Raw genomic sequence first — 27,604 nt, 5'->3', positions numbered from 1 at the left:
GAGGCCTCAGCACTGACCCCTTTGGCACTTCATTTGCCAACTGGAAAATGCCCCATTTATTCTTACTGTCTGCTTCTTGTCAGTTGGACAGTTTTTCTAGCTGTGTTAAAGTATACGTCCAACTTCATGAACCTTCATCTTGAGAGATTTTTACGTGGTTCCTTGTCAAAGGCTTTTGGAAATCTAGGTATAATAAATCTACTCACACCTCTTTATCTAATTTGCCAGTTGCATCCTCAAAAAAATTCAAAGTCTGTGAAATACAATTTCCCTTTCATTAAAACCATTTTGATTTTATCGGATCATACAAGATTTTTTAAGTGCGTAGTTAAGATTTCCATAATAGTAGATTGCAGCATTTTCCTGACAATGATGTCCAGCTGACTGGTGTATAGTTCTGTTGTCTTTATCTTTGTCTTTCTCTGCTTAAATAGCAGTGTTACATTTCCTGACTTGCAATCTGCTGGGACTATTCTTGACTCGACATAATTTTGGAAAATTATTACAAGACATCTTCTATTGCTGCTATCTGGAACCCTGGGATGTAGGTTATCGCATTCGAGAAATTTTTCAGATTTTATTCCCTTAAATTGCTAAAATTGTTTTTTCTCTGCTCATATTGATTATCTGAAGCTCTCACTATCATTATCCCCTTGGATGTTCTCTATTCCTGGTATGTAACATCTGTTTTCTACTGTGAAAATGAACATAATATTTCTACAATGTCTCTGCCATTTCCTCATCCCTAATGATTTCTCCCTCTTCTGTGCCTGACACATCAATGATTAGCTATTTTTATGTGCTTCCAAAAGCTGTTACAATCTTCTTTTATATTTTTTTGGCTACTTTACTCCTAATCTCTATTTTTTCCCCTTTTTTATAAACTTTTTGGTGACCCTTTGCTGGTTCCTGAGACACTGACAATCATCTAGCTTATGACTATTCTTTACAACATTGTAAATGGCATCTTTTAATCCAGTGCTATTTTTAACTTCCTTAGCAGATCACAAAAGGATATTTCTTGAGAGAGTATAAACATGGAAAAAGAAAATTTAAATTCCCAGTCATTAACTGAAAGAAATACACTACAACATTTCATGTTTTAAATAAAAACATTTGCTCTGCAAAAATTAAAGCAGTTTCACACTATATTTTGTAAGCCCTTGTTCTTTAAACCTGAAAATATTGACAGACCATTTTCCATTGTTTTTATTCTACTTAAGAATTCCCATATACCTTGAAGCTCTTTCACTTCTTCTGAGACCAAAGCGAAATGTGCCACATCTCTCAAGAAATCACTTTGACCCTCCTCCCTTATCCATTCTTCCAGGATATTAACATTTAGGAAGAATAGACAGAAGGAAGTAGAGGTGAATTTACACTAATAATAAGAGATGGCATTAATACATTTGTGAGGGAGGGTCTCCGATCAGAAGAATAATACGTAGAATCTGTTTGAATGGAATTAAGAAACAGCAAAAGTTATTAGATATTGGTTGGAATTATTTATAAGTTTCCAAATAGTACTGGCAGTGTGGGGCAGTGTGGGGTATTAATCAGGAATTGAGGGAAACATCTCACGTGGGCAACACTGTTATCCAGGACTGGGTGAAATCCATTAAGCACCAAAGCTGTGGATGAGTTTCTGGAGTGACTTAAGTATGGTTTTTTAGAGCATTTTACGGAGGATACAAGTACAGAAAAGGCCACTTTAGATTTAATACAATGTGATGAAAAAGGGTGAATTAACAGTTCTGTTGTGAAAGAACCCTTAGGAATGAGTGACCACAATAGTAATTTTACATTATGTTTGAAAATTTGGTAGTTCATTCTGAAGGAAGGGTGTTAAATGTAAATCAGGAATTCATGACGGTAGGCGGCTCAAATTGAGGTGGATTGGGAAAATGCATTGAAAGGCATCAAGTATAAAGGGAATGGATAGTCTTCAAAGAACTACAACGTACGTTCCCCCAAGATGCAAAAACGCTCAAAAAAAAATCTGTCGACCATGGCTGGCAAATGAACTTCAGGATTGTACAAGTTTAAAAGAAAAATTCAGTAAAGTTAATAGAAATAACAGTAATTCCGAGGGTTGGGGAGTTCAGAAAATACAGCAAAGGAGGATCAAGAAACTAATATGGAAAGGGAAAATAGAACACAAACGAAATTTAGTAACAAACGATAAAATTAGACTGAGAGCTTTGATAGTTATGTAAAAATGAAACATTTGGGTGAAACGAATGAAGGTCCACAACAGGCACGGTCAAGAGATTGATAATGGAGAATAAAGAAATGGCAAGGAAGTTAAATGATATCTCTGTGTCTGTTTTCATTGAGGAAGATACCAGAAAATTTGCAGAACGAGAGATCCAAGTGGCACAGGACGATGAGGAGTTGAAGGAAATTACCATCAATAAGATGATGATACTGGAGAAATTAATGGGAAATTAATTTTCAGTCTCTTTGTGCAATACTTGAGTTTTAAACAATCACTAAATAAATTATGATCAAAGATTATGATCACCTTAATATTATTAATATTCTTCACCAGTCCAGGACACTCTCAGTTTCAACACCACTTACTGGTCGCAAGTATATGAAGGAAGGTAACCCATGTGTGACGCCAGTCTCCTCTGCAACACAGTGTGTTGGCCGTCTTCATGCCATATTAACAGGGCTGAAAAATACCCCAAGTGAGAAATTGTTACAGATTTTCAGGTAAGCTGTATATGTTGAGGTAATGGTTGCATTCCTTAAGGGTAGCATTATGCGATGACAGCAATACCCAAGTAATAGCCTGGTTATTAATATTTGCTTAAAATATTTGCAACTCAGTACAGGATTAGACAAGTGGGTGGGGGTTCCCCAACTTGCTGAAGGTATCACCACAAAGCCCACCTACACTGCAATGGGTGTCTGTTTTACACTCTGCACAACATTAAGCAGCTCAGAGTGAAACCTCTGCCCCCATCTGGGGTTGGGAGGGGTGGGCCCTACCTCCTGAGAACTTTCTTGAGACCCAGCAGTGCCTCACCTGGAACAGCAGACTCTGCTGGGTCTGCATTCGATCTTGGACAGGCAAATTTTGGGAGGGACTGGGTTTCTCAGTAGGGCCAAGAAGGTCTAGGGCAGGAGGCCAAGATTGCAGGATCCTACGCCCAAGCCAGGTGGGAAGGGAAATCTGGGCAGGAAGCTTCTAATCGGAAAAAGGGGCCCTAGAAGGACACATGTACCAACAACATAACCATCCTGCAACTCCCCCACTCCAAAAAGTCCTGCCCGAGGTCCATGCAAGCTTACCTGCCATTTTTTCCACAATTGACAGCCTCTTTCCATTGACTGACAAATTGCAACTAGACAGTAAGTGTCCCTTAAGGGCCTCAATCAGTGTAAACGAGGGCAGACTGCCTGAGGCCTTGCCACACCATAATGTCGTGAATACATCAGGGAAAGGCAGATAGATACTTGGGAGGCACCAATAAAATTATAAAGGCCACCTCTCCACTTCCAAAACCGGCCAACAGGGACCATAAAATTCATTTCATTATTATACAAATCTGAGAGACCATTGTTCCTGTCCGGAAATATTTCTTAAAGATTTGAAGTGCCTTTAAAAATGTATAAGTATTTCCGACCGCTGCCACAAATATGAACCTGGAGCAGTTGATTGAGATTGCCGCAACCAGTTTGCAGTCAGGAGAACTATGGAAATTATTATCTCGGTTGCTATCATTCACAATTGTCTGATGCAGCTGGGCAGGTAGAAATTGTGTGAATTTGTATTAAAGATCAATTCAAAGCTCATGGGAACAGATGAGGATAACTTGGCTTTGCTGCTGTGTTTAACTTTGGAAGGGCCCTCTGAATTCCATGAAATCGTTTGAAGGGGCTGATTAACTAGTAATGATGAACATCATTAAACATAAGTTGATTTGTAATTGTATCTAATTATTATGATGGCCTAGCAATAGGTATTTCTGTAACTGTGGGGAGCTCCACTACCTAGATCACAGGTGTTATCAATGGAGCTGCAAGTGAATAACAATAATTTTTCACCTTAACCCTTCATTTTTCTAGCTTAGGGAAGCTAAGCTGTGAGAAACGTTCAGTAATAAAAGGGAGAGGCATGTGCATGTGCAGCATGCTCCTTGAACAAGTGAAGGCTGTTTGACCATTGGCTGAACACTGTCTAATTGAACAAAATATTGTAGCCAGTCTAAGCACTAAATTCAGTTGAGATGGGCAGAATCTTTCAGGGGTCTGGGCAGTGAAGGCTATGGTGGGATTTATGGTGGCATTTGAAGATAAGTCTCGCAAGGATCATCTTGACATTGGGAGTATGTCATTCCATCTTTTAAGCTTTTACTGAGTGATGTGGGAAGGTTCTCACTAGGCTGTGATGAGAGGCCAGTTAAGGGCAATCATTGTTGTTAAATGCCTGTGGCATTTCTTCCTCATCCTGCCTTGGAACTGTCACAGTGACGTGCTCACCCGATTGTGCTTTCACACCAATCACTTATACTAAGGTGTCATTGTCTGAACAGGTGAGAGTTGCAGGGGTCAGCCGCACTGATGCTTCCTCTGAGGCCTCTGTACTGTTTCCTCAGAGTTCAAGGAGGCGGCTTCTGGGGGATCCAGATGTTTCCCCTCCAGGGGAGCGGCGATACTGGATATACCTGCTAGGAACATCACCACCTCCAAGCTCCCCTCGACGTCACTCACCATCCTAAATTGGAAATATATTGCTGTTCCTTCACTGTCTCTGGGTCAAAATCCTGGAATTCCCTCCGTAATAGCATTGTGGGTCAACCCATAACAGGAGGACTGCAGCGGTTCCAGAAGATAGCTCGCCACCACCTTCTCAAGGGCAACTAGGGATGGGCAAGAAATGCTGGCCAGCCAGTGCTGCCCACATCCGACAAATGAATTGAAAAAGAAACTGCAAGATATGAGAGAGACAGTGGTTAGACATGGTGTGCAATGAATGAGAGTGGCAGTGGAATTCATTATTTGGTGGAACATGGCTGTCTTCGCTTCCCTACAGCAGCAGTCCCAGTCTTCCCCTGCAGGAGCCAGGATTCTGTCCTTGTAGGGGTTGAGGAGCCAAGTGTCTTGCAGCCCTTCACTCATCGGGCCTCCCTCTGCCTTTTTATGTGTGGACTGTCTTCCCCTCTAATGACAAAAAAGGTGTGGAGGGATGGAATAAATGAGTCAACAGTGAGCAACACAGCTGTTAGTGTTAGCACATGTAGGGCAAATGTGGGGGGGTGTTCAGGGAGATTGAAGAGGCAGTGGGCCGGCATGGAAGGTTAATGTGGCAAAGCAAAAACAGAAACTGCTAGAGAAACTCAGCTTGTCTGGTATCATCCGTGGAGAGAAAGCAGAATTAATGTCAGAGTTAAGGGTCCAGTGACCCTTCCTCAGAAATTTTTCAGAACTGGAACACTGGGCCCAAATCTACTTTCTCTCCACAGATACTGCCAGACCTGCTGAGTTTCTTCAGCAACTTCTGCTTTTGTTTCAGACTTCCAGCGTCCATCCAGTTCTTTGTTATTTTTTGTGTGATGTTGTTGTGAGATATTGGGGAGTAATGAGAGTGAGTGTGGCATTGCAGGCAATAAAGAGAGTGGCAGAACCTGAGCCTTGGTGGGAAATGGACTAGGGGTGCAATGGCAGAAATAGTGTGAGGTGGCGGAGAGCAGAGTGTAGCATTTAGCCTGGCAGAACAGAGAAGATTATTAACCTTGCTTTGACTCTGCTGGCTGGTGCTTGCATCCTGGAGATGGCACTGACCCGGCTGGCAACCTTGGACTAGGGTATCAGGATCTGGTGGCAGAGTCTCCTCTGCCAATCCTCCAGGACGAAGGTTCCTCTCCTTTGTAACACCCCATATCCAGGACGTCCAGGCCCCTGTTGGAGAATTGTGGTGCCATCTTCCCCTTCTCCAATGATGCCAGTGCTCATCGGGTACACAAACTCTTTTAAAAATGGCCCAGACGCAGAGAACACAAGTCTTTCAGTAGATATCTGCTGAGCTAAGAGTTGTTCCGGGAATGTTATATGGTAAGATTAGGTGGTGAATGGACATGACAGATGCTATAGGGGTGAGGTATGTAATTAACACAGCAAGTTTATTCAGATACAATGAGGAAACCCACTAGACCTTATGGCAAAGCTTTCCAAGTATCCTTTCTATTGATCTATTAATCCAAAAAAAAAATTCAAGAAGACAACTTTCAAACTAAGGAGGTAGAGGATGGCAAGTGTAATCAACAAAGTTTTCGCTCAGCTCCTTATTGATACTTACAATAGCAGCAACTATGTTGTGCTTTTAACATAATGCAAACTCCCAAAGTGCTTCACGAGAGCACTATAAAACCAGGTACGTCACTGAACCATGTAAAGAGCTATTAGGTCAGATGTTCAAAAGCTTGGTTAAATGTAGGTTTTAAACAGTGTCTTTAAAAGCAGAGTAATTCAGAGAGTCAGAAGTAAAGAGATCAAATCCCAAACCTAGGGCCTGGGGAAGTGAAGGCAATGACTATCGCTGAAAGATGAATTAATATTGGTGATGCATAAGAAGCCAGGTTTTGGGAAGCTGAGATATTCCAGAGGGTTATGATGATAGAGGAGATAGAGAGGGCAAGGTCATGGAGGGATTTAAAACAAAGGTCAAGATTTTAAAATCAAGATATTGCTTGATCAGCAACTAAGGCAGGTCAAGAAGGACAGGACTGGTAGGAGAACAAGACCAAGTGTCATTTAAGACACAGTTCTGGATTACTCAAAATTTACAGATGAATGATGAAAATACAATGAATATGGAGAGAGTCTTGGGGATAATAAGAAAAAAGAAATAAGGATGGAATTAAATGTTGCTTATGGGATCCAGAGAAATACAAAAACAAATTTTCAGAGATATTCTTAATTAAAACTATTAAAGACCAGTGAATCAGTTTTTAAAAAGTACAGGACATAATAGAGATTCTGGAGAATTATTTATTCACAACTGAAGATGATTACATAATATTTGGAAATGATATAATATTTCAGGAGAAATTGGAAAGTACTGCTTCCCCAGAAAGTGAGAACAGATACTTGACATTACATTTCTAACAATGACAATATGGACTAGTCTGAATATAAAAATGAAGCAATCATCGATCAAGTAAACTTATGCAGGATGTATCACATAAAACAATAGGTAATAAATCTGGTTTTGGACAACAAAGTACAATGGAGGATAGAAAATTAGCAAAATGTTTGAGTCATGTTTGAAGGTAGATACTAAAGAATTACTAAAATATATACGAGTAAAGGTTTTCACGGGCGCATCAGTATGCATTTCCCAGAGAAATGCAACCATAGTGTGAAAGTCAGGCAATGGCATGATGAGAAATGATGTCATTGACACTGCTCAGTTTATGTTGTCATTGAATTATATGACCTGGTGATTTTTTTAATAAACTTTTTGCACGCTTGTAATTTTATGACATAAGTGAGGTGATCTTTTTTAAGTGAAACAGAAAAGATCTCTATCCTACTTCACAATAAACAGGCTGCCAACAAAGCTGCAGATTCCCAGCAATTTAGTTTACAGGTAGCTTATTATGCTGAAAAATAGGCATTCCTCCATTTTCAGTTTTGCAGACACAGGAGTCCGACCCTGTAGAAATCAGTGTTTATTCACAGTTGTTCAGTTGCATGACGATGTGTTTACCTTTCTGTCAGGTCCTGCTCCAGAGATCCCACGCAGTCTGTTCTTAACAGAGTCAAAGAGATGGGTGAAATATTTTGTCACCATTACACACAATCTACCAAGGATCACTCTGGCTTCTCAATAGGTCAGTACAAGTAATATTGAACATGATTAAGACTGTAAGTTACTGAGAAAACCATTACGGAAGAGTGAGAGGAATCATGGCCGCGTAATTATTGTGTGGTCAACAATGTAGTCATCACTGACCAGAAACTTAATTATACCTGTCATGTAAACACTGTGGTTACAAGTGCTGATTAGAAGATGAGTACTGTATGATGAATAACTCACCTTCTAACTCCCAAAATCATCCTCCTATCTCCAAAGTGCGAGTTGTGTAAATTAATGTCTGCTTTCCTGGAGGAGTCCAGATGCAGTGACACTTAAGGTTCTCGACACCATGCAGGACAAACAGTTCATTTGATTGGCATGCCATTCACCACATTAAATACTCACTATTTGCACCACCGGTATCTCTCTCCAATGAATGAGCACCCCGATGGACCGTTAGTACTTTGGCAAGTTTACCTTTACCTTTGTATTCACACTGCATTCTTCCGTGTAAAAATGAACATGTGGTTTGTATTTGAGGAAGTAATACTGGCAACGTGACTGGAAGAGGTTTTTGTCAGAACCTCTTTGAAAATTCCATCTGTCATCATGACTCTTCTGATGTCCAGTTCTTCGACAAATACTGTGAAGTCAGCATGAGTTCTAGCCCAGCTCAATCTTGGAAGATCCCTTCCCTCCAATTTAGGCTATTTTGGCTGGCGTTCCAATCCATCTCTTGCCATTCTCGGCCCACCTTTACAATCTTCCTCAAAATCTCACTTCAACTCAACCAGATGCATTGCTGCCTGCACCAACTGTGTGAATGAACTCAAACCTAAGTCTTTTTCAGATCTTACTATGGTCGTGACATTAAGAATGAAGCAGATTTTATTAACATAGAAACATTAAAAAAAAGTGCAAGAGTAGGCCATTTAGTCCTTTGAGCTTGTATCACTGGCTGATCATGAAATTTCAATGTCCCACTCCAGCTGTCTCTCCATAACTCTTGATCCTTTTAGCTGCAAAGGCCACGTCCAGTTCCCTCTTGAATATATTGAGCAAACTGGCCTCCAACTGCTCGCTGTGGTAGAAAATTCCGCATGTTCACAACTCTGAGTGAAGAAATTCTTCCTCATCTCAGTTCTGAATGACTTACCCCTTAAGAAAGCACTGTTTGTAGTTATAGAATCATAGGGTTATTCAGAATGGAAACAGACTCTTTGGTCCACTCGTTCATGCCAACCATGTTTCCCAAAATAAATTAGTTCCTACATTTGGCTTTTAAATGTTGTAACTATACCAGCATCTACCACTTCCGGTAGCTCATTCCACATATGAACCACACTCTGTGTGGAAAAAGTTGCCTCTCAAGTTCCTTTTTAAATCTTTCTCTTCTCTCCTGAAAATTATGTCCCTAGTTTTGAAGTCCCCTAGCCTAGGGCAAAGATCTTTGCTATTCACCTTATCTATGCTTCATGATTTTATTAACTTCTACATGGTCACCCTTCAACCTCCTACACTGCATTGAAAAAAGTCTCCCCTTATAACTCAAACCCTCCAGATCTGGCAACATCCTGGTCAATCTTTTCTGAACCCTCTTCAATTTAATAATATTGTTCCTATAGCAGGGCCTCCAAATGTGGCCTCACCAATGTCCTGAACAACCTCAACTTGATGTCCTGACTCCTATACTCAATGGTCTGAGCAATGAAAGCAAGTGTGATAAACGCCACCTTCACCACCCTGTCTACCTGTGACACAACATTCAAAGAACTATATATCTGAACGCCCTCAGGGTTTGACAACACTGCCCAAAGCCCTACCATTAATAGTATAAATCTTGCCTTGTTTGTTTTACTAAAATGCAGTACCCTGCCATTTATTCAAATTAAATTCCATCTGCCACTCCTCAGCCCATTGGTTCAATTGATCAAGACCCCTTCGTAATCTTTGATAGCCTTCTTCACTGTCGACTATATCAGCAATTTTGGTGTCTTCTGCAAACTTATTAACCATGCTTCCTAAATTCTCATCCAAATTATTTATATAAATGACCAACAACAGTAGACCCAGCACCAATCCCTGCGGAACACAGCTGATTGCAAGCATCCAGTCTGAAAAACAACCCTCTGCCACCACCCTCTGTTTCCTACCATCAAGCCAGTTTTGTATCCAATTGGCAATATCTCCCTGAATCTCATGATCTAACTTTACTAATCAGTCTACCACGTGGAACCTTGTTAAAGGCTTTACTAAAGTCCATATAGACAACATCTACTGCTCTTTCCTTATCAAACTTCTTGGTTACATCCACAAAAAATGTAATCAAGTCTGAGACATGATTTCCCATGCACAAAGCCATGCTGACTATTCCTAATCAGTATTTGTCTCTCCAAATGCATGTAAATGCACATAAATGCTTTCTTTCAGAATCCCTTCCAACAATTTACCCACCACCGATATCAGACTCACCGCTCTATAGTTCCCAGGCTAACATTAGCTACCCTCAAGTCCTCTGGGACCTCACCTGTGGCTGTACGTGATACAAATATCTCTGCTTGGGGCCCCCGCAATTTTTTCCTTAATTTCCCACAATGTCCTGGGTTACATCTGATTAACTCCTGAAGATTTATCCATCTTGGTTTTTTTTTAGGAGCTCCAGCACCACATCTACTGGAATGTGGGCTGTTTTCAAAACATCAGTACATATTTTCCTCCATTCCCGAGCCTCCATTTCTGTATCCACAGTAAATACTGACACAAAATATTCATTTAGTATCTCTCCCATCCCCTGCGGTTCCACACACTGATCTTTAAGGGTCCTATTCTCTCCTTAGTTGCTCTTTTTTGCTCTTAATGTATTTGTAGAATCTCTTTGGATTACCCTTAACCTTATCTGTCGAGGCTATCACATATCCTGTTTTTGTCCTCCGTGTTTCTCTCTTAAGATTGCCCCTACACCCCTTAAGTACTTGATCCCAGTTGGCTGTACCTAACATATAACCTCCTCCTTATTCTTGATCTCTTGTTGTAAACTGTTTCTTTGGAAGGATGTAAGAGAATGTAATGAAAAGTGGTTTTATTGTGAGAAGTGGGCCTGCTTCAATAAGCTATTAAATATAAATAGCTTATATTTAATATGGTAATATCTTTAATTACACAGACAGTACTACCAAGTGCCTTCGACTTGCAGAAGTTCTTTACTACAAAGTCCTGGAAACAGTCATTGAGCAGGAAAAAAGGAGGTTAGGAGATATAGATCTGACGGTAAGTACAAATTAAAATGTTTTCAAAACAATACAAGTTATGGAGTGTAATTTTGACAGTAACCTTTACTGCACCAACATAACAGAAGAGTCCACTCTAGTTTGAGCCTTTGCATTAATTGCATAATATTTATATGAAGTCAACACGAGTAATATGTCAAAGGTAAAACATCTTCTATCCATATTTGCTTAGTGTGTTATCCCTTGTCACTCTCAATACTTTTAAGATTGCACGTGAATCTTTAATTGCTCATGGCTGATTTTCATAATTCTGTTAGTTCGTTACCAGCGACTTTGATTTTAAAAGTTGAGGCTATGGAGGAATGAATTCCTTGAGATCTGTTCCTTGTTTGATGCCATCACTGCTACATTGATCTTCCAGTGTGTTTGTTGGCATCACTACCCGAAGAATCGGCTGCAATTGGGAGAATCTCATCAATGATCCAACATGAAAGTTGCTTCAGTAGTGTTTAAAGTTTGGAAGCTTTAATAAGTTCCTTTATGTTAAAAATAGCCTTAGTGAAATGGCAAGGCTTCCAATAAACAGCCCATTGCTCCGGTTTTGAATTATATTGAATGTTACTTGGACAAATATGGATTAAGTAGGGAAAGTTGACATTTAATTTGAAGTTTTTGATGAGGTGTTAGACATGGTATGGTATTTGCAAACTTCCAATCAGCTTGTGAGAGAAATTGAAGCCTGTGGAACAAGAGTCAAAATAATAGAATGGATACAAAGTAAACTGAGTGATGACGGGAAGCAGAGTAGTGCTGGCTAGTTACTTTTTCAGACTGGAGAAGGGGATACAGTGATGTCTTCCAGGGGTTGAATTTGGGACCAGTTTTTTCTTGACATTAATACTCTGGACTTTGGTGTACAGGGTGCAATTTTGAAAATGTAGGGACATGAATAGGCTGGTGGAATGGGCAATCACATGATGTATAATGAAGTGAAATGTAAAGAGTTACATTTTTGTAAGAAGAATGAGGAGAGAAAATATGAAATTTAAAAGGGGTAAAGCAACATAGAGGCCTGGGGATATATGTGCACTAATTCTTAGATGATGGCAGCGGAGCTTGAGAAGGTGCACAGTAAAGCGTACAGGATGCTGGGATTTATAAATAGGATACAGAGTACAAAAGAAAGGAAGCTTTATAATCAGGGTCAGCGTAGTGTATTGTCAAGTTCTTGTTACCTGGCTTTGGTAAGGATGTGTAGGCATTACATAGGGTGCAGAAAAGATGCACAAGAAGAGTTTTCAAAGATTTGGTTATCTCTTCAAATTGGAGAAATTAGGGCTGTTCTCCTCCTTAAAGAGGTTAAAAGGAAATTTCATAGAAGTATTCAAAATAATGAAAAGTCTAAACAGTGGAGATGGGGTGAAATTGATGCAACAGGAGAGGACCAGAGGAGATGGATTTAAGGTGAAAGAACGCGTCAATTTGAGGAGAAGCATTTCTTTTCCAAAGTGAGTCGTTTAGGATGCCCTTGCTGCTTGTGAGAGGCACAAGGTACAGGCACGTTCATAGGTGAATTGGTAAGCACCTAAAGAAAGAAATGAAGAAATGTAGGAAAGAGCAGGGGAGCACTCGATGAGTGACTGTCTCACAGAATCAGCATGATGGACTGAATGGCATTTAGCCATGCTGTATAACCATTCTACAATCCTATTTGACTTTGCATTTTAAGGGGTTTTGATTTTTTGTCACAATGATTTTGTTTCTGTAATTTTTTTTTGAAAATAATGTGAACAAATGGCCATGGGAACTAAGGCATTAGGTTCTGCTGTCACAATGGCCAGTTAGAGCTTGAAATGCCATTCAGATCAGTAAGTTTCTTAAACATTGTATTTTTATGATCAATCAATCAAATGAATGTTTGAAGCCTTCAGTTTATTCTTTTTCAAAGTTTGGCAAATGTTTCTGTTTCCTATACAGGGGATATTGGAACAAGATGTATTTCACCGATCACTTCTGGCTTGCTGCCTTGAAATAGTTATCTTTTCTTATAAACCTCCAGGGGACTATTCATGGATCATTGAGATCTATGACCTTCCGCCTTATCATTTTTATAAGGTAGGCAATGCATGCCATGCTAATTCACCTTCGAAGAGCTCTATTAAATTATTGCATGGAATGAGGCCTAATAGGGCTATATTCTCCACAAATAATTGCTTGAAGAAAGATTCTGACATTATTTTGCTGGTTGTTATTATTATTAATGAAATTATGGTTTTCTTTCACGTTTGCGGTCATCCGTTTCTTTTGTTTTTCTACATTTTCAATGAGATGGCCTTATTTTCCTCCAATTGCTCCACCCCTGTCCCACCTCCCCCTTTATCATATGAATCTGGTGATAAGCTATTTTAAATTGGGTCCTTTTTAACTTCAGGTGAGTCCAGCTGTGTATTGTTTTCAGTTCACTCAAATGCCTTGATTGAGCAACTGCAGGGCTACTGCCTGAAAAGTGATCTTCACATAAAATTTGGGAGGAGATATTGTGCAACTCTTGCAGCTCTTAAAATCAGTTCCTGACAATACTTTGACAAGTTTGCTGTAGTGAGAAAAAGTGGTTCACTAAGCCCCAATGCACAGCACAGTACAGCACTGCCGCAGTTTTAAAATAGAAAACAAAACAGTCCAAGGGAGTGTGTGTGTCAGTGGCTACTTTTATGTCACAAAATCGTCAATCTGATGGAGCAATGAGAACCCATCTACTTCCCAGTTTTTCTCTGTAGTCTACAGTGGAAATACCTGCCCGGTGCTCTCCCCAGTGATGTAAAAGATGTTAATAATATCCATCACTGTTCAGATACATAGAACTTCCGTACTCTGATCCATATCAGTGGTGTGTGAAGAACTGTGCAGAGGGATCCAACAATACAGTTCTCTGATCCTACTGCCTCTGCCTAAAGGCTTACGAAACTGGTGCACTCAGAATGGCAGGCATAGGAAGAGCCCATATGTCTTTACTTAGCATGGCTGCCAGAAAGCTTCGCTTTGATTTATTGGAGCAGAAGAGTATGCTGATGCCAAGGACAAGCAAAGAATTGTTATAATATCAGTGGCTGAGCCTCAAAACTCTGAAAATTCAGTGATCCTGCTGCACATGTTGACCATGTCGCAGTAAAGTGAGTGCAAGTTTGTTTCCACCTAAAGCAAGAAGTCTAATAATTTTGTTTTAATCAGACTCAGAACGATATTTTTCAAACAAACTGTTCAGGAGTGACCCGTTGTTTCCCTTCTGGTTTATGAATAAATTTGACAGTCTGCTTCCCAATCTGGAAGTGCCTTGCAATGACATTTTTTACTCTAAATCACTCCATGTGCTGATCCCTAATGTAAACCTTATCAGCATAATGCATGATGTGGCACCAATCTTAAATTGTTCCTGGTTGTCAGAAAGCACTGTCTGAAATTATTCCATCTTATGGGGGGAGAAAAAAGCTTTGTAACAAATTCAGGTTTACTAAGGTGATGGTAGCAACAGAAAATTCTTTTGATGGGTTTTGTGTACAGAATATTTTGAAATGAGATTTCTGAAGTTGATTGCCTATCTTGTAGGTGATAGAAGTACTTATAAGGGCAGAGGATGGTCTCTTCAGGGAGGTGGTGAAACACCTAAATCATATTGAGGAAACAATCCTGGAAAACATGGCATGGAAACAAGAATCACCCCTTTGGGATGGAATTAAAGATGTGGAAAACAAGGTTCCGACATGTAAGGAAGTGAGTATCCATCTTCAATTTATTGTACAATCTCGTAGGCTACATTAGTTTCATCATAAACTGTTGTCATCATTCTGATAGCTGGAGAAATAAGTTCTATTTATAAAGGATAAAGGCAGAAATGAACATGTGTGATTTGTGGGGGATAAAATACATTCACTAGTGCTTCTGGATATATACATATTTAACAATCAGAAGGAAATGGCTCTTGCACTGGTAGTGTCCCTACCACTGGGCCCAGAGGCATTGGTTCAAGTCCCACTAGCTCCAGAGGTGTGTAATAACATTTCTGAACATATTGATTAGAAAATATCTAAAATAACTCATGAGGTCTGCAGTGTCTCAAAAAGCCATTTTGATTTAGCCCCCTTTTGTATTCCTTTTTGGCTTTTAGTTTTTGAATTTTTAGTTCATGGCACATTCATTCTAGTGTTTGTTATTTTGTGATTCCGTTTATTTAGAACGGAGCTGAAATCTTGGTGTACATGTTTCCCCTCCCCCCACCCCAATCATAGCTCCCTTATTTTCTCCCCCTTTGGCTATTGGTTTTCATTACCCTGCCTCTGGGTGGTTTTTGTTTCTGTTTTGTTTGAGATTCAAAAGGAGCTGAGATCTTCCCTAATGGGATGTTGGCTTCTAGACAGCCAAAAGTCCAAAGGGGAATGCTAGACTGTAGGTTTATATGAACTCCTTAGAAATCCCTGACAATTTTTTTTGCTGCCTAATTCAACATATGGATTTCTGTGTTGAGATGTTGCCAGGTAGCATGCTGTGAAATATGGTCAAGGTCCTCACATCCAAGGACCAAGTCTTGGTTGAGAAAATTCTCCAAGTGCTCTTTCTCACAAGCCATCATTGTCTTGTATTTCCGCTGTTATCACTGTGTGGTAGGTCCTTGGATTCCTGGGCCATAGGTAGCTAACCTATAGATGTATACTTGAAGGAGTGGATTTGAGATATACATAATGATTTGTTCCATCACATTTAATTCCTGAAATAGCCTGATGAATTCATCTGTTAACTTCCACAGCTGTGCACAGAAGTTTCCTGGGGGTGGGGTGCAATTTTCTTTGTCTTTGATTTTTTTTTGCTCCAGACTCTGAAGTGTTTTAATTTGGGTGGACCACAGACCCAGCATGGCCACCACTAAACTTAACTTGCCCTGCAATGATAGTCCATCTGGACCAAACTGAAACATGATACAAGCAAGCAAAGCCTATTAAGAGCATGCAAATTTCTATTGCTGCTCAACTTCTGGAAGTGGAATTCATGCAGAAATATGACGATTATTGTATTGCAGAGAGGTAACATAAATGGGTGAGGAGATGAACTATCAGAGTCTCTGATCGACCAGTCAATCACAATCTACATGTTGGAGACTGTGGTTCTACTCTGTCCTCACAGGTTCCAATTCTCACATTTTGTGCCACCTCCAAACTTTGAACAACTACTCTGCATGCGAGATCTGCATCATTTATATATTTTAAGTGAAGCAAGTGTTCCTTGCTTCAAACTTCAACCTCAACTTCAAACAAATATCTACGGGAAAAGACGATATCAAGTGTCACCATGTTTATTATAGATACAAGTTACTTGCACAAAATCAGGGCAAGTGAACAAGTAGAGAATATAAATTGATACATTAAGTAGGTTTCATTTTGTTCCCATCATGCTAACCCTTACGGAGCTCCATCATAAAGCCTAAAAATATCCATACCCGTTTCCTATTTCTCAGCCAGTTTTAAATCCATGTTGCTACTGTCTCTTTTATTCCATGACACATCACTTTCCCACAGATCTGTTGCATGTCACAATATTGAACATCTTTTAGAAGTGAATGCACAACACGTCAACAGACTTGCCCTCACTGTACCTCTGTTACCTCTTTGAAAAACACCAGCAAGTAAGCTAGACACTATTTTTCCTTAACAAAACCACGTTGTGTCTTCCAAATTAAGCCATGTTTCTATATGTAACTATTAAATTCCATTCCAAAGTTTAAACTGACTGAATGCTGCGGTCATCTTTACAACCTTCTTTGAACAAGACCTGTAATGTTTGCAATTCTCCAGACCTCTGGCACCCACTCTGAATCTAAGGCTGACTAACAGGATATTGCTATGGAAAAACCTGAAGATTGTAATGCAGAACCTATTGTGCCTTTCCTACAAAGTGAATTCGGCATTTATTAGTACAAGATATTGTACAACCTAATCAGCAGTCTTTATAAACCGCATTGAAAATGCAGCTAGAAATATTTGCACCATTTTTCTAGGATTTCCCCGATAGTACGGTGGCAGACTGAAAAAAAAACAGCAAAAATTCATCCAAGTCTGAGCGCACAATTGGAGGTGGCTTCACTGGACTTCAAGTTGAAATTATTAACATTTTAAAACCATATAGCTGATGGATTCCACTAATCATCTTGAAGTCAAGAAATGTATCTTTCATTTATTGCTGTATGCATGCTTGGTGTTTGTGTGTTAACTGAAGTATTAATAATCTTTGACAAAAATAATAATCCAAGGATTAAACATGGTAAGGTTTAAAACAGTTAGAGGTTTACACAATAGTTCAGCTGACAAAGGGGATAAAATGCAACACAATGTATTCTTTACACAAGTAATTTAGTACTTCATCTCACTTAGAGAAAATGATTCAAAGTAACCAGGTAAAGTTTTAAATGGTGAAATTTCAGAATCCACGGTATCAATTTAGAATTTGTACATTCTTCCAGGTGATGCCGCCACATTACTTTGAAAATCTGGAGAACGCCGGAAGCAGTGAGATGTATTCTCCCATTACTCCTACACGACTTAAGGAGGTTCACACTGAGGGTGGCAAGAAAGGTATGATGATTCACATCACATGCCGTTAGCTCTCATGCTGCATAGTCTCTGCCCAGGAAGCACATTCCAGAAATTCAAGTGTTGTCATTGCCACTGTTCAATCCTAAGTGATACATTAGTTGCATCTTCTGTTGCCCCTGCGTACTAAGTGTAAACACTTACAATATATAGCTGCTTGTTTCCCTTACGTTGGTCCTTCATGTTGGTTCAGTTGGCAGGTAAGTCAAATTACGTGACTCTGAACCACAAAACATTAAGATGTGAGAGTGTAGTGATTTCAGGCAACAGAACTTACAATCACAGTTTCCAAAATACTAACATGACAATCCCAATTTTTTCCTCTGTGAAAAGGTTTTTTTATAAAACCACTGGATTGCTGTCAGAAGAAACTTTGTTATCCCAACAATTATTGTTCATGTTTTCCCCACCTGTTCTTTCTAGAAACCATTGCATCTCCCACCACATTACATGATCGATACAGCTCTCCAACAGCAAGTAATGCAAGAAGGCGACTGTTTGTGGACAGTGAAAGCAATCCTGATCCTCCTCCAAGCAACTCCCTCAGAAATTCCCAGCAACAAACAGTTAGCACTGTACCAGTCCAGAATGTGACCACTGATTCTGTTTCTATTGCACATGTCCCTGGTCAGACTTTAGTCACCATGGCAACTGCAACTGTCACAGCTACCAATGGACAAACTGTCACGATACCAGTTCAAGGTAAATGATTTATACATAAGATTTGTATTTCTTCCCACCCCATCTGACCTGCAGGTAATTGAACAAGTGGATCCTACAGGATATTTTCAAATATAATTTCTTTTTTTACCTTCAGTATTATGAACCAAGGATATGAGTTTTCCAGGAAATGGTTGGTTGGTAGGTAGTTAGCTTTTAAAACTAGGCCAAATGACATCTAGCTCAGAAAATCCAACTCAGCCCTGTTTAGAATATTTGGAATTTTATTATTTCTATGTGTACCTCCTACTACATTTCAACTGAAGTGTTCCAGTTGCAGGAAAAGAATGTTAATTTAGATTTAAAGTTGGAAATTTTAGACTGACAAAGCACATTGTCCTTTGTTCTTTCAGCCAATTTCATAAACTCAAATTGCTATGGTCATTATTTAAGCTGTTTACTGTGATTACTTGACAATAATTATTAACATTATTTTAAGTAAGTTTTTTTTGATGCTTTGTTTTTAGCAAGCTGCTGATTTTACTTTTTTAAAAAACCTCAAAAAAGGTATCGCAAACGAAAATGGAGGAATTACTTTCATCCCTGTTCAGCTCAGTGTTACAGGACAAGCCCAATCTGTGACAAACTCCATTCAACCCCTCACAGCACAGACCCTTGCCAGCAGTCACCAATTATCTGGAACAACAGTGCAGATTGCTGGACAGGTATCAATGCAGCAATCCCCAGGACAGAGACAAAACCAATGCCAAATGGCAATGAACAGCAGACCTAAAAAGACTGGCTCAGTAGCTCTGTTCTTCAGAAAGGTATGTTTCTTTCTGGATATGAGAATGAAGATTTCAAGCAGCAGTCAAGATTTGTATTGTGTCTTTTCAGATAAGCAACATCTGCAATGAATAAAATGGTAAATTATCCTGAATTAAAAATTGGACAACAGCTATTTGTCATTGGTGCAGGTAGCTGCATGTTATTAATATAGCCTACAGAGGAGGAGACAACAGATTGGGATGTTGTTTGAGGGAGTTTGATGATATTATTTTCAGTCTCAGATGATTGATTCTGTTTCTGCTGTTGTTAAACTAGGTTTATCATTTGGCCAGTATTCGTCTGCGTGATCTCTGTGCAAAACTGGATATTACTGATGATTTGAGGAGGAAAATCTGGACATGTTTTGAATATTCCTTAGTCAACTGCACAGATCTTATGGTTGATAGGCACTTAGATCAGCTGCTGATGTGTGCTGTTTACATAATGTCCAAGGTAAAATTTGCACTGAATGTAACAGTGAAAAGTTAGAATAAATAGCATGCATGGAGTTTTATGCTTTAAGGCTCCTTTATTAATAAAGGAAATTAAAAATGTTACTTTTAATGATCTATCTGCAAATATATTTCTGAAGAACTTTCTACCACATTAAGATACAGCAAGTGCATACTATTTTTTAAAACATTTACTAACTTTTCAACTGATCTACTGATCCTCCCTTCAACACATAGGCTTTGCATTCCTGTATGGGTCTAAAATGTAGACACCAACCCTTTACACAATCTGCTGAATATATATGTTCTCACTCAAATTTAGCAATGAAATAAGTTGGTGTCACAAAATATGACAAAGTCCAAGCTGCAAGTCTGTTCAAAACATACATACACACACAATGTATAACTTATTGCAATGTTTGATTATTTTAAAAAAATTACTTGCAATAAATGCACATTTTAAGTACATTAGAAGAAAATAAGCCTGTTGCACTCAGTAACACATGGTATTGTTTTGGATCAAGTTGTTAACAAAGCATCCTTGACCTCCCCTTTCTCCAGCTGTGTAGAATCGGGTACAAATATTAGAGTATAACTGACAAAAGGCACACAATTGGGAGAAACACACAAGTTTTGGATGTGCCTTTTGCTGATATGTTTGCACCAAATGACTTGCAAATCACAGTCGCAAAATGTGGAATAAAAATCTGGAAGAAAATTCAAGACTCTATAAACAATCAGGGCCTAAGCAAAGTGCCAAACATATCCTATGCATTAGTTTTCATACTCAGCAGAGTTTCACAAAATGTAACTATCATTCATGCACATTTAAGAGACACTCTAAACAGATCAATTCTCCATGTCTATTTTTATTTCCATTGATTTTCATGTGTTAGTAAAACAGTACTGTGCATTGTGCTTTGGGCCAATATAAAATTGCTTTCTATTCTCAGGTGACAAAAGAGGACAGATCCTTCCAGAATATTATGCGTAGCTATAGAACACAACCACAGGCCAGCAGCAATGTAAGTTTATTACTAAAATTGAGATGCATTAAGTAAATTGAGAAATTGTGTTAAGTATAGCATGCATGAGAGGCTAAAGATGACTTTGAACCAATGATCGGCAATGCTTTCTACCACATGGATGTTGTTTTTCCATGTTATTTCTGGATGTGCTGAATGCTGCCTTAAAGAGATTGATTATCAAGCTCATTCTACAGCACCATTGACACCATCAGGCAGCTGTTGTGAATCGGATGGAAGAAGTTTGTGAATTAGTTTGTATCAGTTTAGCAATTCATTTCTTCTGATTCTTTGAACAATTATGTATGTATATACCTTGCACTGGTTATTCTTGGGATTTTGAGTAATTTCATTGACTGTCATAGAATCCCAACAGTGTGGAAACAGGCCCTTCGGCCCAACAAGTCCACACTAACCCTCAGAGCATCCTACCCAGATCCATCCCTTTTAACCCACCTAGTCTGCACATCTTTGGATTGTGGGAGGAAACCCACAGATTATCACATTCTGTCGCACAAGGGTAGAATCAAACCAGTGTCCCTGGCACTGTGAGGCAGTAGTGCTAACCGTTGAGCTGCCCATAGTTTGTATCTGTTGAGAAAATATAGGAGGTTGAGGAAGCAGGAGCATCTCTGGACTGTTATTAAACTTTTAATGTTAATGAAATGGCCTTTTCTGCTCTGTGCTAATGTTAAAAATCCAGATATTGAATCACTGTAACCAGAGCTCTTAAGATTTACATATTACAGATGAAGCTCTATACTGTAACACGCTGACAATGAAATGTTTGAGTGGGAAAGCCAGCTCACATGTTAAAAGCAGGTGCCAATATTGAACAGTGTCACAATTACATGAATTTGAGACAATCATCTCTTTGGCGATGCTGCTAGAGCAGTGTGGTAACACTTTCATTAAAAAAAGTTGTTCCTAACCTGCATGAGCCATTCCACATGGTCAGTATCAGGTTCCTTCTGACCCTCCCCAATATTTGCACAGGACAGTGCGTAATCTGCACCAGTTTGGAGGCAAGGAAATGACATTCAGCCAGGGGGTATCGCTCTTAATCAGAAGAAGTGTTTCGAGCAAGTGCAGTTGCAGCGGTGGGAGGGCATCAGCTTATTTGTTATTTAAGAGAGAGTTACTCTAGGGTTTTCATTATTTCTAGGGAATTTGACATGGTTAGGACTGGAGGGTGAGTTATAGTGAGAGACTAATTCTAAACTTAGTAGCCAGTGGAAAAGGATCCAATCTAATAGGAGTTGGCAGTTAATGTCTTCATTGAGTTGAGTTGTTTGGATATGTTTATAATTCTTTAAGCATTAATGTCTGTTTCTGATTATTAATCCAGTGAAACTTGCAGGATTTAAAAACACTTGTCTGTAAAGTCAAAATCAGTCAGGTACACAGTGTGCTGTGTTTTGAATTAGTCACATTCCACTCAATTTCTGGTTCCATTGGACTTCAAAGAACTGAATATCATGCAAGGTGTATAACTGGAGCAGAGTGGTATCACCCATAAGAATTTCTATCCCTGCAACCCCTCAGACACACTCTAGCTTTAACAAATAATACAGCAAAATATTTGAATATCTATTCATTATTGACACTGAGATTTGAGGATGATTTTACAAGAATATTACAGCATATCTAAAAACCTTCATATTTACTGCCAAAGCCTAACCACACTCCAGAAGTGTATGGAAACAAGCCAGCTGTGATGTTGTTTAAATCGTTAGTGAAACTTGTACCAAAAATTCACCATCTTTTGGGAATGTATTCTGAAATAGATCACTGCAAAATGACTGACAAACCAACAGAAGGAGGATTGTAGATTCTGTTGAAAAATTGCTCTTCTTAAAGCTGAGGACAGAATGTGCCTGATAATTAATGTAGAATTGTTTCAACATATTCTTAAAGCTTGTGAAGCAGTATACATGAACTGCAGGACAATGTCAATAGCAAGGTTTGTTAATGTAATTAAGTCAAGTACATTCTCTATGTTTAAAGCTAGTCAAGTCTCTGCTGAAAGATATGATATTTTACACCATTTAATTTTATTGCCTGGCTTCTGGTTGGATTTAAACTCTGGATGTTTTTTGACCTTTCACTGAACAGTTGCTTGCTAGTTATCCAAGTAGGTTATTCATTTGTTAACTTCTGTTTGCCTGTCCTTACAAGAACTTCCACTCGTTAAAAATGAAATATGGGATTTGCAACCATAGTTTAAACCAATTCAGCCAGGTTAGTTACTCTGCCCAGGTCGTGAGTGTTAAGTGAAAACAAACACTATTGTATCCTTCCACGGTTTTTTGAATGAGCAAATTATTAGCTTGTTTTTATTATGTATGTGCAAGGGAATTGTTGCTCGTTCTAAATCGGAGTTTAAAATGGAAGTGACTCTAGACATTCATCTTCTGTCCACTATTTGAATGCAACAATTAAACTTATTTAATCATTTTACTACTTTTCTTAAAATAGTGTGCATCAGAATTTAGTATCACTGCATTAAGCATTCATCCAGCAATGTTACAAATTATAATTTCCTGATCACAATTAGATGGCTGGCACAGATGTACCAATTCAGAAATTAGGTATCCAAAGCCTTTGTAGTGCAATATGGCAAACAAAATATTTCCTTTAAACATTACACCTGAGAAAATATAATTAAGTGTGCATAGTAATCCCAATTGTTAAAAACAAATGCACAAAATTCTGTAATAGTTTTGTGAACATATTTGTATAAAATGTCAAAGGGTATTAAATTGGGATTTATGCATAGTAATAGCAGGGGGTTGAGTACAGCCTATTCAATAAATTGTTGGGATGTGCCACCTATTTCGAGACCTTGAGCCTCAGTCTCAATTTAGCAAAATTAACTTGTGTTTTATAAAACTGTACAGACAGTCTTTGAAGAAAAGAATACCACACCAGTCGTGTCACCACAAAAGAAGTGTAAAGATATTCCTTGTATTTCAAGGAAAAAGACAAAACATACCATTTTACCAATTTGGAGGTAGAAAACAGACATCACTGTTCAAAGCCTGATCTCACCGTGTTGTCCAGTTTACCAGTGGTTTTACTACTTGTATCTATATGTGTGAGAGGTTAAAACAAGGCTCCATTAGAATGGCTTCTCAGGCAGAGACGTGATGTTTTCCAGAGACTTGGCTCTCTTTGTATTATCTGCTAGAGTTTATACCAGGATAAAAATTACTTAAGCCAACTAGTGTACAATTAAACCTCACTGCCATAGACTTGGTGGGATGAGAGGAGGCTCATTTTAACACAATAATTTTAAAATTGTATCGATGAATCCATAATAAAGTTTTATGCTCCTCCCAAAGTTGAAAGGTGAACGAGTATTCTATTTAGAGTTACATTGCACTAGCTCACAAAGGATACTCAATTTTATAAACCATATGGACTACAAAGCAGTCAGTTACTAGGCTTGCTAACACAAACGTCTTTTGGCAAGTTACAACAAGAGTTCCATCCTCTAATTTAACTTCTGCTTAACTTCAGAATAGCCACTGTTGAGAAAGAAATCTCCTTTTGCCATTCGTTAAATTACCCTCTAAAGCACTGGTCTGAGGTCAGCATGACACATCCTGAATATGATACTGCAGTGTTTATGCAGAGGCTTGTGGGTTATATTGAATTACCAGTCAGACTGGTGAGCTCCAAAACCAATCTGCTCTGTGTAGGAGAACTTAAAAAAGGAAAAACCTGAGAGAACAAAATTAAAAGATGTGGCTTTAATTATTTTAACATCCAACCTGATTATTCGTGTTAGTTTATGATTTTGAACCATGAGTTTAATCAGCATGAAATTTGGATTGAGTTTTTTTTAAAAATTGAATTAGACTCCAATCTCCTGCTTTACTGCTTCAGGCAAAGACTATGGATATTTCAACTTAAATTTGATTGAAATTAATGATTTACCAATTGCACTGTAATTCTGCTATTTAAGTATAAAGTATTTTACTTTCACCAAAAACTGATGTTATTAGTTGAGGACTGCATTAACATTTTAGTAATTATCTAAAACATGTTTAATGACTCGAGTGTTTTCACACAGGCATATTTTGTATGTTTTGAAAGGACAGTGAGTCTTGTGAGATAGTTTTTATTCATCAGTTTGAGCCTTTGGGGGAATTATTTCAGTTCACGTAGTGCTTTAAAGGTTTCACATTTCTGGAAACAGTTTATTTTGGCTTTTATTTCTTATAACAAGCACAAAAGACTGACACCTGGGAAAATAATATTTGAAAAATCACTGGCAGTACATTTACATTCTTTCCATGTTAGTTCATGTGTTTTAGATGTAACTGAAACAGATTTATTTAAAACACAAACTATAAAGTGCACATTTGTAAGCTAAAACAGTTGTAACTATCAGTGACTTTTGTAAATGCTATCAGGGACTGTGTGAAGATGGACAGGATGGACTTTTCAGGTGAAGACCAGTGGGCTGTTCACTTAGAAAAATACAGAAATCCAACTCCTAGCCCAAGAAGTTAGTGTTGATGCTTGATCATTAAACTATCAGAGTGGTTTTGACGATCACAGAATCTCTAGTGTCCACACCGACCCTCAGAGCATCCCGCCTAATCTACACATCCCTATGGACAATTTAGCATGGCCAATCCACCTAGCCTGCACATCTTTGGATTGTGGGAGGAAACCCAAACAGACACAGGGTGAATGTGCAAACTCCACCCAGACAGTCACCCAAGGGTGGAATTAAATCCAGGTCCCTGGCACTGAGAGGCAACAGTGCCTTTATACATTAAGTAATTAACAGCCAAGCAAATCTGATTAGGAGCCTGTATCATCTTTAATGACATCCCAACTGAAATCATTGTTTTCCCTTTTGTTGTTTTATTGGCCCAGTATCCTCAAACAATCTGGGATTCTACCCCTGATCATTACCTTTTGAGGAGTAGGGGAAATATGCATGCATGAACACTGAATGAGAACAAAATTACATTAAGTTGTGCTTATCCTTCCAGCTAACCAGCATTAAGTTTCAAAAGAAAATGGCCATTTCAGTGAAGCAGCAGCCATTTACAAACTCTTGCCTACTGGAGTATAGAAATAGGGAGCAACTTACTTTTTAAACCCAAAAACAGTTTTTGCTATGAACAATTCAGAGATTTACATACAAGACCCACTTTCTAGTCCCTTTTCAGTAATGTTAGGATAGAAGTAGGATGGTTTTAGATTAAATTTAGCAGTGTTACACATTAAAGGATGAAGACTATACTCTGACAGCTATAACACCTTTTACTGTCTTGCAGATGTCACAAAGGTATTTAAGATGTTAGTTTAAAAAAAAGTGGCTGACTAGAATCACAAAACATTGCAAATATTTGCAAAGACCCAAGATTGAGAAAAGCAGGAAACATGCTGCTAGATCTATTTAAATTTTCTCCAGCAATCTTTTTCAATTTAGATCACCAATGTGCAGTATTAAGATTTTAATCGCAATCAAATAATAAAACAAAAAAATAAATTGATAGCTCTGTACTTCTAACAGCTTGTCAGTTGTTGCACAGTGTAATGAAAAATCCATGGTTGTGGTAAAGAGAAAGAATAAACTAGAAGAGATGTAGCTGGAGGAACATGGCAGGCCAGACAGCAGAGAGAAAAGTTGACATTTCAGGTAGAGACTCTTCTTCAGAATTTCTATTTACTTCCCAGCTCCCTTTTCCCTCCCCATTTCTGAAGAAGTATCCCTACCAGAAACATTAACTTTCTTGCTCATGATGCTGCCTGGCCTGCTGGGTTCCTCCAGCTCCACACTGCTACATCTCTTCTAGTTTATTTTTCATCTGTCAGACAGATGTTGTATGTTTTGTTTTGAAGTGGTATTAAGAGGAAGATTGGAGTAATTGCAGTTTAAAATGAAAACAGTAGTAAAGTTTGAACAGCACAGACTGTGCTAATCCTGATATTAGCAAGCAGGAAGGTGGCAAGCCCCAAGAAAAACAGACTACACGATATATAGGGAGGATAAAAGCATTTTCTTGTATCTTGAAGAAATCAGAGGTGTTAGGAGAAGTGATCAAACCATATACATACAAGGGGAATTATCAAAGAGTAAGGAGGTAGATTGTTCATAGTGATAGGCAATGGTGTTTAGTGGTATGATTGCACGCAAATAGTAAGTCCTACCCACGTCCATTGGTCAATTTTTTTTAACCCTTTAAAAAGGCTTTTGTTAAAATGTTTTACATTACTGCAATCTCAAAAAGGTAAACTGTTCCTTAGATTTACAGAAGTGTGCTGCTAAAAGCTCGGAGAAGACGGACCTCAGGCAGTAGTGACAGTAGTGGTCGCCAGGGCTCACCAACTGAGACTAGCAGAGACAGGAGTAAGTATTTCAAACATGTTCTCCTTTCCTATCCACAGGTACTGTTGTTTCTGTGTTATGGCACATCAACTTGCCTTAAAAAAAAAGGAAAGGTTTGCTTAAAATGGACAATTTATATGTTGTTCTACCTTTGTGCAGGTTTATACACATACCATAATACCCTAAAGTTTTCAGAGCTTGTACATTTTGATTCTGCTGTCTCCAGAGATACGTTTTAGTTAATTTATGCATAAAGAGGTGTAATCCTATCAAGTCAACTGTGAAATTAATTTAGTTCTGTTTGAAGACATGAACTGATATAGCTGACAAGAACCTTGATTTAACAGTCATGCTAAGTATTGGGCCCAGTTGCAGCTGATTCGTTTCACCTGTGTCTGGTGTTTTATACTCTGTTTTCAATTTTTTGCTTAATTTATCATGCCTCCCACTGCCTTGTCCATTTCTTTCACCTATTCCTGCACATCTTTTTCTAACTTCCCCACTCTTGCAGTTAGATGGCAAGGCAATGGGCTACGTTTCATAGAAAAGTTGACTGCAAATCCTAGCATATTTTCCCATGTCTTACCAAGCAGGTCTCAAAACTACCTACCA

At 38.6% G+C, this 27,604-nt stretch overlaps 1 protein-coding gene across 2 annotated transcripts in view; it reads left to right on the top strand.

The window, feature by feature from the left end:
* rbl2 (retinoblastoma-like 2 (p130)) overlaps positions 1–27,604 on the top strand; it is a 126,019-nt gene that overhangs the window by 90,206 nt on the left and 8,209 nt on the right. For both annotated transcript variants that reach the window (XM_059651660.1, XM_059651661.1), the window contains 11 exons: positions 2,552–2,718; positions 7,732–7,844; positions 10,974–11,077; positions 13,015–13,152; positions 14,641–14,805; positions 17,543–17,654; positions 18,096–18,374; positions 18,900–19,159; positions 19,437–19,613; positions 20,566–20,637; positions 26,911–27,013. In XM_059651660.1, coding sequence (XP_059507643.1) covers positions 2,552–2,718; positions 7,732–7,844; positions 10,974–11,077; positions 13,015–13,152; positions 14,641–14,805; positions 17,543–17,654; positions 18,096–18,374; positions 18,900–19,159; positions 19,437–19,613; positions 20,566–20,637; positions 26,911–27,013 — 1,690 coding nt within the window. The remainder of the gene's footprint in view (positions 1–2,551; positions 2,719–7,731; positions 7,845–10,973; positions 11,078–13,014; positions 13,153–14,640; positions 14,806–17,542; positions 17,655–18,095; positions 18,375–18,899; positions 19,160–19,436; positions 19,614–20,565; positions 20,638–26,910; positions 27,014–27,604) is intronic.

This window comes from Stegostoma tigrinum, chromosome 16 (genome assembly GCF_030684315.1).
Source record: "Stegostoma tigrinum isolate sSteTig4 chromosome 16, sSteTig4.hap1, whole genome shotgun sequence".
NCBI lineage: Eukaryota > Metazoa > Chordata > Chondrichthyes > Orectolobiformes > Stegostomatidae > Stegostoma > Stegostoma tigrinum.
Note: the sequence above shows the minus strand (reverse complement) of the source record. Positions and strands in the feature narration are given on the sequence as shown.